The 21,543-nt window shown below is 43.7% G+C and overlaps 1 protein-coding gene and 1 long non-coding RNA gene across 2 annotated transcripts; both read right to left on the bottom strand.

Moving 5' to 3' along the window:
* Nucleotides 1-4,637: 4,637 nt before the first annotated feature.
* LOC127348425 (uncharacterized) lies at nucleotides 4,638-6,121 on the bottom strand. Its single transcript, XR_007879782.2, has 3 exons — nucleotides 5,884-6,121; nucleotides 5,279-5,380; nucleotides 4,638-5,136 (listed from the first exon to the last, which is right to left on the bottom strand). It is a non-coding gene; the product is annotated as an uncharacterized lncRNA (long non-coding RNA).
* Nucleotides 6,122-7,151: 1,030 nt separating this feature from the next.
* On the bottom strand, nucleotides 7,152-16,259 carry LOC127292908 (uncharacterized). The gene is made up of 10 exons (XM_051322433.2): nucleotides 15,687-16,259; nucleotides 12,758-13,022; nucleotides 11,281-12,233; nucleotides 10,719-11,142; nucleotides 10,457-10,638; nucleotides 9,371-9,518; nucleotides 9,062-9,289; nucleotides 8,641-8,988; nucleotides 8,054-8,155; nucleotides 7,152-7,953 (listed from the first exon to the last, which is right to left on the bottom strand). Exons 1-10 carry the CDS (start codon nucleotides 16,112-16,114, stop codon nucleotides 7,723-7,725), a joined length of 3,309 nt encoding a protein of 1,102 aa, XP_051178393.1. The 5' UTR covers nucleotides 16,115-16,259; the 3' UTR covers nucleotides 7,152-7,722.
* Nucleotides 16,260-21,543: the final 5,284 nt, after the last annotated feature.

Below are 21,543 nucleotides of genomic sequence, written 5' to 3'. Positions count from 1 at the left end.
ATAATTATAGAGCTTAAATCTAAGATCATGCCACTCGGGCCCTAGTGACAAGCATTAAACACAACAAGATTGCAGCAACAATAACTTCACAAACTTTATAGATAGACTAATCATAATGTAACAATCCATCGGATCCCAACAAACACAACACCGATTACATCAGATGAATCTCAATCATGTAAGACAGCTCATGAGATCATTGTATTGGAGTACATGGGGAGAGAATACCAACTAGCTACAGCTAGAACCCGTAGTCCATGGGGGAACTACTCACGGAGCATGATGGAGGCGGTGGCGTCGATGGAGATGGCTTCCGGGGGCACTTCCCCGTCCCGGCAGGGTGCCGGAACAGAGACTTCTGTCCCCCGAATTGGAGTTTCGCGATGGTGGCGGCGCCCCTGGAGTCTTTCTGGAGTTTCGTCAATTGGTCTCGAGGTTTTAGGTCACCAGGGCTTAAATAGGCGAAGAGTCGGAGTCGGAGGGTGCCTGGGGCCTCCCCCTCATAGGCTGGCGCGCCCAGGCCTGGGGCCGCGCCGCCATATTGTGTGGTGGCCCCCTGGCACCCCTCTGGTCCCCCTCTGACTTTCTGGAAGGTTCCGGGAAAAATAGGGTTATGGGCGTTGATTTCGTCGAATTCCGAGAATATTGCCCGAACAGCCTTTCTGGAACCAAAAACAACAGAAAACAGCAACTGGCACTTCGGCATCTTGTTAATAGGTTAGTTCCGGAAAATGCATAAAAAACATTATAAAGTGCAAGCAAAACATGTAAGTATTGTCATAAAACAAGCATGGAACATCAGAAATTATAGGTACGTTGGAGACGTATCATTCAACATTGATAGATTTTCTGTAATGTTGAACTTGATCAAATTTTCCCTCTAGCAACTATTAGAGCTCTTCCCGGGATGGGTAGTGACCACACACCAATTCTGTGAGAATCTGGTTGTGGTTCTACACCCGGAGCCCCTCTTTATATATTTGAGAGGCGGTGGCTCGTGAGGGAAGAATTTTAAACTCTTGCTACACAAAATTGGGCCCTACCAGTTAAGGGATGCTCCTCAATTGATATATGGCAAGAAAAAACTAGGAGGTTTAGGAAATGGTCCAAATATTGGAGCAAAAATATAGAATCTGAACTCGGGAATTTAAAAAAAAAGACCTGATGGAAGAGTATGATACTTTAGATATTAAATCTAAAACTAAGGAGTTGTCTCCTTCAGAGCATCTTAGGTTGAAAGAAATTTATGCCTCTGGTTGAAGGAGGAAGTACAAGCCAAACAAAGATCTAGAGATAGAGATATTAAAGAAGGTGATAGGAACACAACTTATTTTCATTTTGTTGCTAATCAGAGGAGAAGGAAAATGCTAGTTCACTCTCTTGATGGGCCTGATGGACTCATCACAGATGAGGCAGACATGCTTGATATAGCTACATCCTTTTATAAAAACATTTTGAAAAACGAGGAACCCTCTGGATGTAAGCTAGCTGATAATTTCTTTTCCACTGATGAGTGTATTTCTGAAATCCAAAACAGAGAATTAGAAGCTACTTTTACTGAGGGGGGGGTCAAGAAGGCTATTTTTGACTCCTGCTCAGATGGAGCCCCTGGCCCTGATGGGCTTCCTTTTATTTTTTATCAGCATTTCTGGGATATGTTGAAAGATGATCTCATGGCTGTGTTCAAAGATTTTCATGAAGGAAAACTTGATATTTTTAGATTGAATTGTGCTATTTTAACCTTGATCCCCAAAGAACCTGATGCTAGTAGCATGAAGAAATTCAGACCTATAAGCCTTTTGAATTGTTATATTAAGATCTTTACTGAAGTTCTGACTAACATGTTTGCTCTCATAATGGGCATCATCACTTCCAAAAATCAATCTGCCTTGATCAAAGGTAGATTCATCTTGGACAGTGTGGTTACTGCCCATGAAGTTCTACATTCCATAGTTCATGAGAAAAAAGAGGGGATTGTTCTTAAATTAGATTATGAAGAAGCCTTTGATAAAGTTGATATTGTTTTTATTTTGGACATCCTCCAGGAAAGAGGTTTTTGTCCCAAAGTTATCGCCTGGATCAAAGCCATTGCCACAAATGTCTCTGTTGGAGTCAAACTCAATAATGCTATTGGAAAAAAATTATAACTGGTAAAGGGCTTAGACAGGGAGATCCTCTCTCCCCCGTCTTTTCAATTTAGTAGTAGATGTTTTAACTAGAATGCTAATTAAAGCTTCCAATGCAAACCTCATTAAAGGACTTTGTTCCAATCTCTGCCCTGGAGGGATTATTTGCCTCCAATATGCAGATGATACCATCCTTTTCTCTGAAAAAGATCCTATTTTAGCATCAAACCTTATGATCTTGCTAACTTGTTTTGAACAAGTTTCAGGAATGAGAATAAACTATGACAAGAGTGAACTTATTACTCTCTGTATTGAAGGAGAGGAGGTAAACACATATATTAACATCATTGGGTGTGCTCTAGGCAAATTACCCATTAAATATTTAGGTATTCTCTTGCATTATAATAAGCTTAGAAGGGAGGACATCCAACCTCGTATAGATAAAATTCTGAAAAGAATTGTTGGATGGAGGGGTAAACTACTTTCTTATGCTGCTAGATTGACTCTCATAAAAGCTTGTCTTGCTAGCATCAAAGTCTATCTGGCTTTTCTTTTTCAAATTCCCCAAGGTGGGCTCTAGATCTCATTAACACTCAGATGGCCAACTGCTTGTGGAATGATTTTGAGGGGCATAGGAGGCTCCATCTAGCAAATTAGAAGTTAGTTTGTAAAAAAGGCTTTTGGTGGTCTAGGTATCCCAGACTTAGCCAATGTCAACCTCTGCCTTCTGGGTTTCTGGATAAAAAAAGATACTCTAAGGATGATGGGAAACTCTTGAAAACTATTATAGATGCTAAGTATAATACTCATAACCCTAACATTCTGCAGCTCTACATCAGGGGTCTCTCAATTCTGGAAGGGAGTGATGTCGGCTGCAGAAAGTGTCAAATTTGTATATAGATGGAAAGTTGGAGATGGGAGTAAAATTAGGTTTTGGGAAGATACTTGGTTTGGTACATCCCCATTAGATGTTCAGTTCGTTGAACTCTTTGTAGAATGTAATGAACAAAACAAAACCATTTTCCAGATCTGGGATGGTTCTATTCTCATGCTCTCCTTTAGGAGAAACTTTCCTCTTGCCCTTATGCAATAATGGCAAGAGTTGGAAGAGATTGTTTCTAGTATCACCTATAGAAATGATTGTGACTCTTTAATACGGCAATATGAATCTTCTGGTGAATATTCAACTAGCTCACTATATGCCATTATTTACTTTGGAGGTGTTACCCCCATTCATATACCCGTTGTTTGGAATCTTGTTATACCTCCTAGAGTTCATATTTTCCTATGTCTTCTATCTCACAACAAACTGACTAGAGATAACCTGCTAAAAAGGAAAATGAATAAGCATGTGTGTTGCATCTTCTGCTCGGAGGATGAAAACATTGATTTTTTTTTTCAAATGCATTGTGGTTAAGAAAGTTTGGAACTTTGTTTCTAGTTTCCTTAGGACAAGACTATTTGTCTATTGTTAGGTTCTAGGTTGCAAATAAAAAACACCCAGTTCTAAACTCTGTTTCCGCTGCCACTCTTTGGTGCATTTGGAAATTCCGTAATGAGATGATCTTTAATGGACAACCTTGGCTTAATTTGCACCAGATTCTTCGGATGATCCTACTTTCGATTAGAAGATGGAAGATTATTTTCAAGGACCTGATGCTTCCCCTCATCGACCGCTTATGTGAGCATGCATCGAAGGAACTGTCGACAAACTTCAGAATCATGGGTGGCTGAATGAAACCCGTCCTCGCTAGGATTCCTGCCCATCTCCACCAAATGCCAAGAAGAAGGTGTTGCCTTGAACATGGACTACTCCTACATCGACTCTGGAGGCGTCGTCCTGCATCTCCCCTGCGATTACAGAAGCCTGAAGCCCTTCCCTCCCTGAAGTCGGCTTTGGCGTCGATGGGCTGTGGGTTTTGGAGAACCCCCTGGGAAAACTCCGAGACAAACTATATCTAGCTTCTTTTCTGCTGTTCAGCTTTTGCGTTTGTCTCTTGTTGTTCCTGTTTAAAGTAGCTAAAACTCTTAGGCTTTTGTTTTCGTTGTTGCTTGAACCTCGGGCCAGCTGTTTGGTTTCGTTGATGGTATCAATGGAACCGGGGAGGTCCTCCCCGTTGATCTAAAAAAGCAACACTTGCAAGCAATTAGCTCTCAGTTAGTCTTTTGGTTGACATCAACATAAAGTTTACCATCCTCTCTGCATTCTGAATAATGAATATTGGTCATTTAGCAAACAACCATGTTTGATATTTGCATAGGCTTGTGTTGTAGAAGAAGAAATATTTAAGTTCACGCTTAGGAAACAATTTTCTGCGGTTAATCAACTTCTGAAGCTCTAATAACTTCTCTAGGACAATTTGGTACCAAGATATAATATAAGTCTTAAAACACGCTCATTGTCTATATAGATGATCACTTATGTTACTTTAAACAAGTCTTGCAAGCATTCTCGTCAGCTTTGGCACAATAACACTACACTTTGCGTCGAATCCCATAGAGAACACGCATAGTAAATATGTACACCTCTAAGTAGAAAATGAGAAAACGATTCTATATGGACTTATTGTGCAACTTAGTTTCTCATGTTTCTTCAACTTAAAGGTGGGAAAGAGTAACTCCACATCATCTTTATGACTTTATACAACAGCATACATAAATATCATGGCAGTAGCAAGGTAGCGGATGTTACGCCATGGAGCCTGAATCCCTCTCGGTGCGTACATAAAACTCCATAACACCCATGTATGCAGATCAACACTGTAAAATACATCTCCAAAAAAGAAGCTTTGCCATCTCTACCTTTTGTAACTAGTAGGACAGGATGAATAAGAGACCCTTTGACATAGATAGAGTATGCTGGTCGAGCGGCACCAATGTTATAGTAGAAGTAGGCGGCATCAGGAACATGAGTTTAACTGGAATATGGAAACCTAGTGTACAAGGGGGCTTGGCATCTGCTCAGTCGAAGCATCCACGAGCCTGCTTGACGACATCAGTTCGAGTGTACCTGATATTTCGTAACAGACATGAAGGGATGCAAAAGTGAGGTTCTGGTTTAGCTGAGCCTAGAAGGAGGATGCTGATCAATGTTCCAGTGGAATTAGGAGATATTGAAACAAGAGCTTAAGCGGAATATGAAAAATACGTACGCGAGGAGATTTGGCATCTTCTTGCTCGATGTATCCCCGAGCCTGCTGGACCGCTTCTCCAAGATCCCCTATCTCGTCCAATTATAAAATCGATGAACTCTCCTATATAAAGAAAAATTAAGCAATTCATGCACAGAAGATGGTGTGCGGCGTATTTCTATTAGAAGGCCTATTTTTCTATTTTTTGACGTAACGGCTGCAAGAATGGTGTAGAAAACAGGACATCCACTCTTTAATTTGTTTGAATTTGGAAACAATGAATTGGGGACAGGTTGTGTGTGATTGTGATCACAGTGCATAGACCTGGAGATGCTTTGGTGGCGTTACAGTAAAAAACACGATTTGTCTCGAAGCCTAAGAAATCTGAGCATTGCCAAATTGAGCTGTACGGAAAAATTACCGAATCTACGGGACATCTTATGCTGTGCATCGTGGCCTCTGTGTACGACTCTACTCTGAACGCGTGGGCACCAAACTAAACTAAACATGATAATACTTCCTCTGTGCTAAAATAAGTGTCTCACTTTTATCACGGTTCGAATGCATCTAAGCTCGCTATAATTGTTGATACATCTATATCTAGAAAAAGTTTGAGACGGACGTACCTTCCTACAGAGCTGGAATGCTGAAGTAGTCAAGTTATCTCATGTGCCCAGCAGGGAAAGAGTGAAACTGTCACAGCACGATCTAACCGCTCCGTGGAAGCGCCGTATTCACGCCTTGAATGAAATCAATGCCGGCTTGGGAGGTTAGATCATGCTGGCAGCTTCACGCTTTCTCTCGGGCACTCGCCTCACTTCTTGACGCACACTCAAAGACGGGCTCCATCCATGGAGGGGCACCCAGCCCTGCGCACGCTTATATAGAAGGGATCATACAAGAGAGAGCCTATGTTGGATCGATCGATCGATCGGTCACATGGGGCGTCCGGCCGGTCAAGATGGGCTCGTGCTTCAGCGCGGCCCTGTCGCTGACTCTGAAGAGGATCCTAGACGGGAACGCCGATGCTCGGCCTGTCCGGGCCAATCGGCGCAAAGTCAGAACGCCAATGTACATCGATGCCTCCCTCACATGCTTAGCTTGGCTTGAGATGGAGACGCGCGCGCCCGGGAGGCCTTGTCGTGGCGCGTCTACAGACAGGGGCTGCTTAAACTAGTGCTGGCTCCCGTCTTGTCTTAACCTGCAGACAGTTTGGCCTCGAGAAGCCAAGCTAAACCATTTTCTGACGAGAGATCCAGCAGACGTGCATGCACGCACTGGGCTGGAGAGGGTAGAGTAGTGGTGGTCCATGCGGCGCTGCATGTGGTCAAGGGCTTACTTAACTAGCAAAGGGGTAGGTTAATTGAGAGGTGTCGAAACTACTCCTGCAGTTAATTGGCATTTCAGTCTGACCGGTCCTGCGGGTAGAGAATTTGTCTGAAGAAAACACTTGGCGGCTTGCGAGTAACACCACTTGTCGACCTGGCTTTCTTACTCGAAAACCTCGAATTGTGTCTCTTCAGTTTGGTTGACCTTTGAAGATCTAGCCACCGTGAATGCAGCAGCGAGCATACAGCCAGCCAACCAACTTTGCTTGATGCTCAACCTCCATTTCGAAAAAGAACCAACTTTGCTTCTGCAAGCCCTATATTAAAGAGAGGAAGTGGCAAAATGCATCTCCCGCACTTTGCATCCAGTCCAATCTTTTAACATCACACAAGTGCCTACGCACAGACAATACACAATGAACCGATGAAAATTATGGCTTTGCATCCAATCTTTTAACGTCAAGTGCCTACTTAATAAACCGATGAAAATTATGTCCTCGCAAAGGACACAGCCTCAGCTCCTATAATTGTTTTACAGGTGATAATTATTAAAAACTCTACAGAAATGGCAGAAACATGTGACATCATACCAGTCTTCATTGACAAATAAATAGTATCAGTTCCCGTGTTACACAACTCAGCATTCAAGGGTTACATGGACCAACCGCGGATCAACAATTGTACATACACAGATACATAAAAAACAAGCCCTGTTCGGCAATGCCTTGGGCTCTGAATGACCTAAATTGTTAACTTAGACACGGTTAAATCATAAATAATGGAAAATTGGAGATGATGAAGAAACAAAACTACATACACGTACAATGATACAAACATGATGAGATGGACTGCTACAACAGGTGAGACGGGACGCGGTGCAGCTACAAAACTGACCCAGGAGGAGCTTCAGCGACCAAAGCTGCATCACCTTGGTTTGACTTCTCGTGCCCCCTCTTTGCCTCCCACCCGAAGACCAATATCAGTAAAATGTGGAGCAAACGGGGTTAGAACTTCGAAGCAGTCGAAGTTGGCCAGATCCAGTGACCTGCTATAACCGTCCAGTTTAACCTGCCCTGACCTAGCTGACCTGCCACCAGGCTGCCTCGCTATCAAGTTTCCGATTCAGGATCCATAGGTTCAGCTCAGGTCATAGCATGTGGGCAAGGAGCAAAGCGAATTGTAAATTTGCTCAGCTTTGGGGCGCCTAGATGCAGATCCTCTGGTGCACTGGTAGAAGAGATCAATTAGAAATCTTAGTTTCTCTGAATGAGCATCAGATGTGATCCCCAACTTCAGCCGCGTGATTGGCTCGTCCATTGTCCAGAACGCTTCTAATTCTTTAGTTAGCCTTGGCCTCTGTTTCTTCCTCTGGTAAAACAGAAATAAGAATATGTTTATATGTTGTGTTTATTTAAAAATCACCAGCAACTAAAAGAGCAAGAGGCTGCTTCTGATGTAGAGGTCTTACCTTTATGAGATCATATATTTCTGAATCTGGTAGTCCCTGGTAGGGTCTATGAAGTGTGAGCATCTCAAATATAAAACACCCAAATGACCAGATATCTACTTCCTGCATCAAAGCCATATAAACTCGCATCAGTACCGCCTTATCTGAGAGTGCTGGGGATAGATATTTGACTAGCATAATCTAGTAGGTAGCTAGGAGCCTATTTGCCAATTTATTAGCATAGTTTATCAATTCAAGTGGATCTTAATATACTTGTATACTAAATCTAAGTGGCTTTATACTATATAAGCAATATACATATAGGACACACACAGATTATAATTTGGTGTCAAGAGTTCCAGCGCTGGCGCGTACACTAACAAGCAAAATATACAACTGTGATAGATTAGCTTATGCAGCCACTGAAGAATATTAATGGCACATTCAACACATCATAGAACTACCGAAAATTGGAATAGTCAGTCAAAAACATAGCTCAACTAATACCTACTGTACAGAACATAAATACCAAATGATTTCTGGTGTTCAGAACTATTCAAAATGTGTTGAGAAGAAAAAGGAAAGTTCAATGTTCAACCAATGCTTACCAGCCCATATTGAGTTTTCTCATGCATGGCCTGAAGAACCTCCGGGGCCATCCAACAAGGTGTCCCAACACAAACATTGGGTGGATATGTGCCAAGGTGAGCTATACAGCATGTATGGGATTGAGAATGCAAAGGAATTGATCTGTCAAAATCAGAGAGTTTGACTACTGGTGTGCCATGACTCTTCGAATCCAGATCAACCAAAACATTCTCACTTTTTATATCCCGGTGAATAACTAGCTTTCTGTGCATCTCCAATAAGGCACAAGCAACTTCTCGGGCAATGTAACATGCCAGATCCACAGGTACATGTTTCTTGCCCTCTTTCAGTAATTTTGTCAAATAACCCTAATTTGAAAATAAAGGTGGTTATCAATGAGAACATCTAAACAACAAGACTTCAACGAACAAAAGCATTTACCTTCAGAGAACCTCCTTTCACATATTCCATTAAGATTACAGACTGCATGATCCTGTACTCTTTATCACTATCGTCTTGAACCCATTTAGAAGAAAATTGGTGACCGTATATGTCCACTATAGATCTGTGCTTCCTTAGGGCATTAAGCATTCTTACTTCCCCAAGAAGCTTGTATTCAAATGTTTTAACTTCATCATTTGAAGCACTACGGGTATCTAGGTACCGTACCTGTATTTGACACCATCGGCAAGTAAATGCATGAACACAATAAAAGGCATGGAAGAAAATTTAGAAGGGAAAATTATAAACCTTTGCTGCAGCATCAACAGAACCAATTTTGCAGTGGTAGACAGCACTGGAAGAAGTAGCTTCTATTTCTTCACAAAGTGAGACTGAAGGGAACGAAGACCGAGCTGTATCATCAAGTGCGACGTGGAGTCGGCTGAGCGGAACATACCTGAAACACATGCAAATAATTCGTAATTAGATATAGGATGACGATTTGGTTTCAGGAAGAGTCAGTATGTACACTTGTTTTCAGCACCTTGATGAAGCAGCATGCTAAAATGCAAGCAATACTACATCAGCAGATAAGACCCCCTAACATCAGGCAAACAAAATAACAGAAGAACAAAACGGTAGGTAAGAGCAAAGCAATAAATGGAAAATGAAAGAAAGGCAACTAGAAAAATGAAAAATGTGACTTATCATATCAATACAGGGCAACTAGAAAAGTGTGCTGTATCATACCAATAAAATATAATGTGGTGGACATGCCATATCATACCAATTCAGGCACAACTACACACAATGTATGAACGTAACCTGACAGACTTATAGCTATCATACAACATTTTAAAATATAACTTCTTTTTATATCATACACACAAGGTGTTGGCATCACAAGTTCTTACTACCTCCTTTCCAGAAAACAACGCTCATTAATATTTGGCCAACTCGCCAAGTTTGACAAAATACATAGAAGAAAATATGAACATCTACAATAGTGAATAAATATAATATGAAATATATTGTTGGAGCTGCTAATATTGATTTGGTATTGTACAATGTTCATATTTTTATCGATAAAATTGTTCAAACTTAGAAGACATTGACTTTTGACTACATTTATACGCCTTGTTTTTTTGGGGAACGGATGAGTATGTTATTACACATACTGACCTTTTGCAATTATATAAATTTAGCCATGTCAGATATTTGTAGGCCATGTTTTAAACCTGGTCGCAAAATTGATTTAACACTGAAACAGCAGTAACTGAATAATGACAATATGACAGAACAAGGATAGTGCAATCTAATTGACAACATATAAATTCAAGTAATAGGGGGGAAGTGGAGTAAGTGTTTTTCCCTATAATTTCACAAGGCGCCTACCTGCAAAAGTACTCTGGATCCATCTCTTCCTTTATGTTTGTGGGGTAACACGCGTCAACAATCATCCTTACCCAGTCGTTCCCTTGTCTAACAGGGACAACATTCCATGCATGAGGTGTGTAGTCAAGATGCCCCCTCACAAGCTCACAAGGAATTGGAGGATCTGCCCGGTCACACAAGTACTGCAATATATATGGTTGCATGTCAAAGCCTCAAACAACAAACATGGGAAACAAGTTCAGATAATAGAACAGCAAGGTACCTTCATTAGGACAGCTCGGTGCCTACAAACACCGAACTGCAGTGCCCCTATCGGTACAACGCCTGAATTTCTCCTTTCCTTGATGATATGTATCGATTTATGACAGAGACCAGAAAAATCAAAGTGCCCTGAAGGAGTATTGACCTGCTTTGATGCCTCATTGCTATCACATATGCTACCAGCAGCACAAGTACAAATGAACGGTTGCTCCTTCCTCAAGCTAACAATAGCTCCCCTTGTTCTCCTAAGAGAAGCACTTCGATCACAGCCTCCAAAACAATCAGAGACAAACAGCGCAAGAACTGACGCCCTTAGTAAGTCCTGGCCTGCATCTTCATCTGTTTCAGAATGGTTTGGCCTCTTCAAACTGGATAACAATAGCTGGGCTGAAGAAGCAATTGCATCCAATTCTTCATCTTGTTCTCTAAGTTAAAGAAGCAAGAATCGTTAGGAAGATTGCAAAGATATGATATACTATTATACTCTCAAATAAACCAATCAGAAAGAGCATACAACATATACTAATGCAAATCCCAAACTACTGATAGGAATGTGCACCAACCTGTCCAACAGAATAACTTCACGCGCATGTAGTCCGAGACTGCGTTCGTACTCCTCTAATGGCATGAAGGGCATATCTCGCCCCGCATCATAAAATCCATCTGGTAGATGGTCATCTATGCTGCAAAATGACTCCACACTGTACTTATAAGATAACTTTGCACATTCATCAAATGGTCTCGGGCATTTGCTGGGCTTAGGATTGCTGTCCATATCAGGATGCCTTTTAGATTTTGATGTTAATTTAGATACCTCTGTAAGGTTCTCCTGAACAACTTCAACAGGATTGTGTTTTGATGAAGCAGTATCCTCAAGTTCATCCTCAATACTACGAATGTTGCTCCTGCTCAAACAAGCAGGCTCGGCGCTGATACCAGAATTGCTTTCATCGCAACCTCTCATATTTATCCCAGTCTTTTCATCGTCATATTGGTCCTGAAGCATCATGCCACTATCTTTAACAATCCCATCCAAGTCATAATCGACTATGCAAGATAGGTCTTCAGATATAGAACTTGTGTCCTTCAGATCCTGTGCTGAACTTTCTTCAGCAATGTCTTTCATCACTGGCTTGTTTTCCATATCATGGACACTAGAAAGGCATTCATCTTCAGTCATGTTCACAGCCATTTCATCAATGTCACTTTCAGTGAGCCTGCTCCTGCTGGACTCTAAGCGCTCCTGGCGAGCCTGCTGTTGCAGGCAATCCCGTCGCTTCCAGCCCTTCTTTGTTTTCTGTATGGTATGAGCTTTTAAATTTGCATACGTTTCTGTGGGTGAGCATAAGAGCAGACCATTGCAAGTGCGACTGGCAGTTCTAGGTTCTGCCGAACTGCTGCTGGTTGCAATACCTAGACGTTGTAGCTTGTCCCTCTTCAAAGCATTTTCACCATTTTCCCTCATGTCGCAGCATACCCAAGAGGGAACCATAAAAGAATGGGAAATCCTATTAAACTTCAAAATAGAAAAAGAAACTGTCAGGATCTGATACGAGTCTGTAAGCATAAATAGAATACGTAAGGAAATATCCACGGTAAGATCATCTATGGTATCCATAAGTCTGAGTATTCTTTTGTATAAAAAGGATAAAGCAATAACAGCTAATATTTTCATAAAGTTCAACACCCCCACAACTGTTCTTTCTGCCAATATACCTCCCCTGCAAGTATGTTCTGCTTTCCAACACCCTCCTTCCCTTACATTTAACAGGATCGCAGCACTTTAGTCATTTTTCTCAAAGGTGACAAATTAATCTCTAACACAAGTTTGGTTGTTAATTTTCATCAAAGGTTATGACACAATGTTGAACATTTGGTGCCAAAAGAGAATAAATATCATAGAACAAGCACCAAACAACAATATAAACCAAGATATCAAAGATCAGAACCAACACTGTCAAAGACAGTATAAATTATATCAACAATAAAAACATGGCTATAATTGCAAACCGATGGAGGCAACTTCTGATAAAAGTATACCTGAAGATTTAGATACTGCAGTGTAAGCATAGAAACAAGTTTGACCGATCCAAGGGAAGTCAGTCTGTTGTTTGATAAGTCAAGGCTTTCGAGACATCTCAAAGATGAGATTCCTGAGGGTAACTCTACCAACTTATTATTGGTCACTTTGAGGAATCTCAGGGCACCCAACTCGGTTATACAGTTAGGCAAGTTCTTCAGCTTGTTGAAAGACAGATCGAGTTCTTGGAGTTTCTTGAGGGAGGCTATCTCAGGGGGGAGGAACCTATAGTTTGTTAAGAAGGAATGTTAAACCACCATTTATTTCCAGGGAGCAAGAGAAAATAAGTAAGTCAGCATAGCATAAAACAGAAATTATTGTCAAAAACACCATACAAGAACCCTGTAACTGGTTCAACTGTCCAAACCAACACTTTATGGAGATAGATGATATTGAGCAAGTCAGCTGTCATTTAGTTATGTTATCTAATGTGTATTTATCAAGACAAAAAAAAAGTCAATAAATTATTTTTAACAGTCTACAGTAAGAATATCCAACTGCAGTGAAGTCTAGGTAATAAGTAACAATTTTAGAGCTACACAAGAATAGAACCAGGTGGAAAAAAAGAATGCCGCCGACAGTTGCTACATGACTTGTGGCATGCAATCAAAGGGGGCAGTTCACATAGTATGAGAATTTAATTTATTACTTCCTTCTGTCATTTCCTGTCCTAAGAATAGGAGGAAGAAAGCATATACTACCTCCATCCCAAAGCTTAAGGCTTAATGTTTTTGTGACAAGTCAAGCCAAGTAAAGTTTGAGCAAACTTTTAGAAGAATCTATGAACAAATATGATATTTTGTAGATACCATATGAAAATATATTCCATTATCTATCTAATGATATTGATTTTGTATTTTGCATGTCAATAATTTTTGGTAAAAACTTAGTCAAACTTGACATAGTTAGACTTTCTAAAAAAAAATATAAGCCTTAAGATTTGGGATGGAGGTAGTAGTAATTTGGCACTGCAGGTGGATAACAAGCACTGGAAGGAAGTGGTGGCACCAATAGTAGTATTTGTGTAAATAACACATGCACAGTACTAAAGCTTGGAAAGTGAACTACTTGATGATGCCATTATTGTATAGTGTCTACAAGTACTAACAAATAGAAAAATTCGAAAATTTGCATATAATAATGTCATTTCAACTAAGGTCTTGCAAAGATTTGTCCTGTAACTTCCCTATAGAAAAAGGACATGTGAAGGTTTTCCTGTTAGACCCTTATAGGTTGCACCTGTTCAGCACTCTAATGCACAAAGGACCACCGTAGCAATGTCCAACATAAACTTTATACATAGGGAACTTATAGAACTTCAAGTACACACCACAGAAGCACTGTGGTTATTATGACTATTTTCATGCATATATTGCATACCAATATTGAACAATGATCCTGATGAATGATGGATATCTACTGATGCAATTTGATTGTTTTTTGTTGTGATATTATGTACTCCCTCCGTCCCTTGAAATATGTCTCAACTTTGTCTAAATTTGAGTGTATATAGACAGTAGTGTCTAAATACATCTAAATTTGGAGAAAGTTAAGACATTTCTAAATTTTAGTGTATACATCTAAATTTGGAGAAAGTTAAGACAATTTTCATGGGGCGGAGGAGGGAATAGAAGTGAAGAAAATCATTCAGTTATGTCATTATCTATTTTACTAGTAGCTAAGTACCCATGCTATGCTACAGATAAAAAAAAACGATCATGTTAACCCACTGTCCTCAGCTAAGCTGGCTCCACACTCAGCTACACAGCCATGCTCATCAGAGTTCCATCTAAGCCAAAGTCATGTCTCAGCCTTCGCAATGCATCGTGGTTAATTTACACTTGTTATTTAAGGAATTCGTTAGGTAATTTATGTAGGAAGCATCATTGTGTTTCAGTTAGTACATGTGTAAGAATTTTTATCTTCGAGGGAAGAAGTAGGAGGCATGGAACAACCATGCCTCGCCAGCTTTTATTTAGAAGATGCTAAAGACTGTTGCTTGCTAACCAGATATTGAAATATGCCTCTTAATGCTAGGTACAAACCATATTGAAATCAGCATATTTTCGTAAAACTCCAATATCATAGTTGTGCTTGTGACTTTGCGTCGCATGGCACTGGTGTGCTCTCATTATAGGTTCTCTCTAACAGGGCCTGAAACATGAGGATATTCACTCGAGAAAAATTGACAATTTAACCTCTGCTAGCACCAAATTTAGACCATAAAATCACCATTCAAGCATTTGAGCTTTTAAGCATATGCACTAAGCCTTAGGTCAGTACATTTTCATTGTTAAGACAAACAAACTTATATCTACAATAACCATCATAACCGAACTGCGCAACAAAGTTAACAAATGCCCCATCAATGCCAAACAAGAGACACAATTCCTAACAGCTAGTCAGTTTCAAGGTGAGAAGCTGAATGGTCTTACAAGCACCAACAGCCGCTATGCAACCATACTGTGTAGACATAGCAAACACTGCAGGCATAGCGATAGCAGGTAAAGTGCAGGTTAACAGTAGCCCCAACCATTCATTCAACCTGATTTAACACAACATGGCAAAGGCATCCTGATTACCAGAAACTTTTGGGCTCTAGCATACATGGCTAATTACGAGTAGATTCAACTCTGCTAAAGGTTTGGTATACACATGCATCGCTAATTAGGAGCCCTGCTACTGAGATGAACACAAAAATGGCACCAGGAATAAAGGGCGAAAATTTTAGCTCCAGACCACTGATACAACACTGCCATTCGCCTGATTTGACACGAGAACGCTAAATTAAGCACACGCATTCTACAGAGTGGAGCTAGATTAGCACTAGTAGGTCGGTATGCAGTGAGTGGCAATTACGCTATAGGTAAGTGGTGGTGCTGTGCGTACCTGATGGAGAAGTGGCAGATGGTGAGCTTGGTGAGGCACTTGAGTCCAGCGATCTCAACCAGTATGGAGCAGGCCGAGGGCCTGGGCGGCACCATGGAGAGCTCGAGCTCCCTGAGCGCGCGCATCCGCCTGAGCACGGCCCCGGAGACCCTGGGCGCGGAGACCTTGACCTGCAGGCTGTGGAGCCCGTCGAGGTCGGCCGCCTCCGCGGGCAGCACCTCGACGTCGTTGCCGAAGAACTTGAGCGCGGTGAGGCCCCCGCGGGCGATGGAGCGCGGGAGGAGGTTGTAGACGTTGCGGTAGACGTAGGCCTCGGCGCCGGCGCGGGGCGGGGAGAAGGGGGCGAGGTCCCATGTGTTGCCGGCGATGTCGGCGGATCCGCGCGGCGGCAGGTCGGCGGCGTCGGGGTCCAGCGCGGCGGGGGGCATGGGGGCGTCGCCACCGTGGCCCGCCGCGCGTGTCCGGCCGCGGTGGTGGGTTTTGGGGGGCGGCGGAGGCTGCCTAGGGTTTCGTACGGGAGGCGGGGGAGAGAGTGTGGAGGGGGAAGGTGGGAAATTGTATAAGTTAAGCTAAGCTAAAGCTGAAATTTTTTGGATCGAGTTTGGATTTGTTCTGCTCCTGAGGAGTAAAAAGGAAGGAGGCAGACGCGCCCAGGGCACGCGGACTCCGGGAAGACGAAGCTGGTGCGGCTGCGACGGGTCAGCGCATCTCCAGCGGCCGACCCAAACCGATCCTAGCTATCCGTTTCCTTCATGCCGCGTGGGCTCGGGACGACGCAAACGGACCGACTTACCTAGACTGACGTATCCGTATCTCAAATTTGGGACGGTGATGCGTCGGGCTGGACAATTTCGTGCCCTCCCGTGTCCTCCCTAAAAGAGCATGTCCCCTCCGTCGGTAGCACGCAAATTCCTTCCAAAAACCCTCCCACAAAAATTCGCCCGACGGGAAACGAAGCGGAAGCGATGGATTCCGCCGCCACGCCTGCCACGGCCATCGCCGGGAAGAAGCATGCGAAGCCAAAGAAGGCCGCCAAGGAGATGACGGAGGATGAGCTAAAGGCGGAGTCCAGCAAGCACGCGGGGGTCGGGGAGAAGCCGTCAAATCTCGGAAGGTCACCGCCAAGCTGGAACGAAGAGCGGATCACGACGAACGGTCGCATCATAGCCAAGAGACAGCACGCCAGCGGCGAGCTGTGAGCTGCTGCCTCAGAAAGCCGCCCAACAGGCTGTCATGTTGTTGAATCGGGAGGCGATGAACGTGGCATTTGGCCATGCGGCGGTGCTCCCTTCGGCAATGCTTATTGGAACCGTGTGGGCAACTACTTCCTTGAGCATCGCTTGGTGTGTGAAAACCCTTCTACAACGAACGCAGCGGTGTCTCCCTTTCAAAGAGGTGGAGCTTCATCCATGCCGAGTGTAGCCGGTACCAAGGCTCATTCGATACGTTCAAGGGAAGAGTAGTTAGCGGTGTCTTGGCCGTTTTGACATGGTGTTGACCACCAAAACCCACCGACGAGTAGCAACGGGCAACACGAAGAGCCGGGAGGCTCCCAGGACTGCTGGAGGGCCCTGGTCCCTCGAGATCGATGGCCCGCAAAGCTCCGGCACGCACGTCCGATGCTGGTGCAAGGGCGTGCCACCTGACCTATACCTGGTCAGGAAGGTGATGGATTGCTTCGACTAGTTTCCTGCATGGCATACACGTAAACATTAAATACGAGCCTCGATCGGCTCTCGGGGTGCCCTGTGAATCGGCTCAAGGAGCCGATCCACCCATGATTCGTATGAGGTCTACGATATCATGGTGGTCCTGCTTGATCAATATTAAGTTAAAACGATCTACGACGATCTAGGGTTTTCACCACATAATCGGAACGTCCTACACGTGATTGAGCCTGGCAGACACGAAGGGTGATAATAAACCAGCTCTAGACAAGGCCTAAAAACCAACGTGGAGTTGATTCCCGGAACATCTTCTCTAGGACTAGCAAACTATACCCTACGTGCTACTGGATCCTTCAACCCGTTTATAAGGCCTAACTATGTAGATATTAAACTAATCCTTGAAGAACAAGGGGCAATCGTAACGGATCGAATCTACTAAACAATGACTAAGCAGGGTGCCACCCTTGCACCTAAGATTGGTACAAGGGTGGCTAGATATCCAGGAGTAGCATGACTAATCAAATACATCGAGAAAGTACCGATGCTAACCCTAACATATCCATGATAACGGTGTTGCTCGCCATCAAAAAGGCTTCAGTACGAGCAACACATGAACAACAGATAAACAAGATTCTGCCTAGATCGCAAGACGCGGCCCTCGAAACAAGGGGTGGCGATGCGCCTAGATTGGTTTTGGTTGTGAACGTGTTCGTCTTTTTTCTCAATAACCCTAGATACATATTTATAGTCCGTAGACTTTCTAACGTGGGAATAATCCCAATCGTGTACGAGCCAAATTCTACCTTTTAATCCTAACCGACACGTATCCTACTATATTTACAGATACACGGGCAATTTAGCCCAAACTCTCTATACAAGGCCGATTCATGAATATTTTCTACGTATATTTGTTAAGCCCATCTCAATCACGGCCCACCTCTGATTTGGTTAAAATCTGGTGATAACACATGCCCCCTAGTTTTGGTAATGATAATTCCAAAACCACTCTGTTTTTTCTTCGTCGGGTCATGTCGTGGCAGAGCAGAACCGTCGCAGTATCCTTCATCATGATGCCTTGCCTTCTCAACTTCTCCGCGTGATCTGACAGTTTTTTTTTCTTTGGCACCACTTCCTCGGAAACTGCTGTGGCATTAAATCTCCACTATATCCCCTTTTATTTAACCGCGCCGAACAGTTCGCCTCTTCATCCCCTTGCTCTGTTCTAGCCATCGGCACCAAAAAACCCCCATCTCCTGTAGCAATGTCTTCCTCTTCCTCCTCCTCCGCCTCGTCGGGCCTTTCTTCCCAATCCTCTTCTTCTCGTGAGCCGACACCGGAGTGGGACTCGCTGGCGGCGCACGATATCCTCGCCCCACCGAAGTGGGACAAGGAGGATCATGACTCCTCCGTCTGGTCTGAGGACGACAAGTCCTTGACCAGCGGAGACGATGACCTCCAGTTCCTTGCCGATGGGGAACTGGAGGCGAAGAGCGAGGATGACTCGTTCTCCTGGGACGACTACACTTCCTCCGAGGAGGAGGAAGAAGAGGAGGGCGACGACTCCCTCGAAGACTACCCGCCGGCAAAGCGCTTCCGCGCCGGATCAGATGACGACGACGACGACGACGACGAGGAGGAGGAGGAGGCCCCCAATGAGGGCTACGGGAGCAGCAACGAGGAGCCCGCCGGCAGCAGCGCCGACGAGAGCTCCGACGGCGATGACGAGGGCAGCAACGGCCCGTAGAGCAGCACCTACTAGTATAGGTCTAGTAGTAGTAGCAGATTGGTCAATAGACCTTTCTTTTGTTCTTCCTCCCTCGAGCAATCGGCTCTTTCTTTGTAAGAAATCCCTTCTATAATGAAGAAATGTTCCTATGTTGATTTTGTTTCACCTTAATTTTGAAGATTGCCAAAACAAGTCAACGCGCAGAGAGCCGATGGCAGAGCATCGGCCTTTTCCATGAATCGCGACTAAGGCCAAATCAGTTGCCTATTTGCACAATAACCTGCAACCCTTGTTTGAGAGAATAAAATCAAATCCTCCAAATTGCCGTCCAAACAGGTCCAATCCGTGTCCACGCCAATCCTAGACCTCAAACGCACAGACCCAATTCCTCAGCGAATCCAATGGGAGAATTGTCCCAATGCCACGTTTCTGGCCTGAAAATAATCTGTTAACTGCTCAATTGAGCCTGTTCCTCTGGAGTCGATGACTATGCATCGGCTTTTTTTTTCGTATTCTGAAGTCGATGTCCGTGCATCGGCTGTACTGGTGTCCATATTTCTAAAATCGATGTCTGTGCATCGGCTGTGATTTGTATATAAAAAAAAATTTACTGGCCGATTTTATGCATCGGCCCCCATGTTTCACTGTCCGTCATCCCACATGCTTGGGAAATATTTCTTGAGGTGTTGACCATTGACGGCTACTGGGAATTTAACACCGTCCAGCTGCTCGAGCATGTATGCATTGCCCTTCAAAACCTGGTCGACCTTGTACGGACCGTGCCAATTAGGAGACCATTTACCATATTCTTTATCCTTAGTCCCTAACGGCAACACAGTTTCCCATACTAGATCACCAACCTGAAACTCCTTTGGTCTCACCTTCTTATTGTATGCACGGGCAACCTTGGCTTTGTTTTCTTTAATCTTCTCCAACGACCAAAGTCTGAGTTCTGTTGAATCCTCAATAGTATCACTCATCAGGGCTGCATATTCTTCAGCTGTTAGATCATTCTGAAACGTAACACGTCTCGATCCAGCCGTAATTTCCCAAGGCAATACGGCTTCCTGCCCATAGACCAGCTGGTATGGCGAAGTTTTTATAGCTCCATGACATGACATGCGGTAGGCCCACAAAGCTTCTGACAATACCTCATGCCAACGCCTAGGGTTCTCGTCAACCTTCCTCTTAATCAGCTTGATAAGGCTCTGGTTGGACGCTTCAGCTTGCCCGTTGGCTTGAGCATAGTATGGAGACGATCGGATCAGCTTAATCCCCATGTCATCGCAAAACTTTCTGAATTCCTTAGAAACAAAGACCGATCCTCCATCGGTCCTGATAGTCTGGGGAATCCCGAATCTATGAATGACATGTTCTTTCACAAAATGAATAACATCTTCCGATTTTACCTTCTTCATCGGGACGGCCTCCACCCATTTAGTGAAGTAATCTGTAATGGCCAGAATCCACTCGTGGCCTTTGCTCGATGCAGGATGGATTTTACCGATCATATCCATGACCCAACCTCGAAATGGCCAAGGCTTGATGATGGGGTTCATTGCTGATGCAGGCACCATCTGAATTTTCCCAAACATCTGACACGCTTGACACCCTTTATAGTACCTAAAGCAGTCCTCAAGCATGGTGGGCCGGTAAAACCCTGATCGCCTAATCAGCCACTTCATCTTATGAGCCGATTGGTGAGTTCCACAGGCACCTTCATGTACCTCATGTAAGAGCCGATTAGACTCGGTTGGTCCCAGGCATTTGAGCAGTAACCCTTCTAACGTCATGTAGAACATGTCATCTCCTATAAGGATATATTTCATGGCCTTGTACCTTATCCGTTTAGGTGCCCCCCGAGCCGGATCCTTCAAGTAATTGAAGATATCGGCTCTCCAGTCATCCTGTTCCAGGAACTGCACCTGAACTTCTGACCCGTCTGGTATGTCCTTGTAGCCTGACGCCATCTGTGCGAGATCGTTGGCCTCGGTATTTTGAGATCTTGGGACCCAATTGAAGTTGATGTACCGAAACTGTGCCATCAGTTCGCGGCATTCCATCCATAATGGGAAGAGTGACTCACTCTCGCACTTGTATTCGTCCGTGAGCTGGGAAATCACCAACTTAGAGTCTCCAAAAAGTTCCACCGCTTCTGCCCCGGCTTCCAAAAGCAACTCCATTCCCTTGCGTATTGCCTCATACTCAGCGACATTGTTGGTACAAGGGGTAGATAACCTGATGGAGAAGGAATATGTTGCCCCCCGAGGCGACACGAGCAGAATGCCGATGCCACAACCATCGTCACAAGCCGATCCATCGAAGAACATAGCCCATGCACGTACAGATAGTGCTGCTATATCAGTATTGATTCGTTCAGCAATGAGATCGGCCAACGCTTGTCCCTTGACTGCTTTCGCATGCTGATACCGGAGATCAAACTCCGATAATGCAAACATCCATT

This window comes from Lolium perenne, chromosome 4 (genome assembly GCF_019359855.2).
Source record: "Lolium perenne isolate Kyuss_39 chromosome 4, Kyuss_2.0, whole genome shotgun sequence".
Taxonomy (NCBI): Eukaryota; Viridiplantae; Streptophyta; class Magnoliopsida; order Poales; family Poaceae; genus Lolium; species Lolium perenne.
Note: the sequence above shows the minus strand (reverse complement) of the source record. Positions and strands in the feature narration are given on the sequence as shown.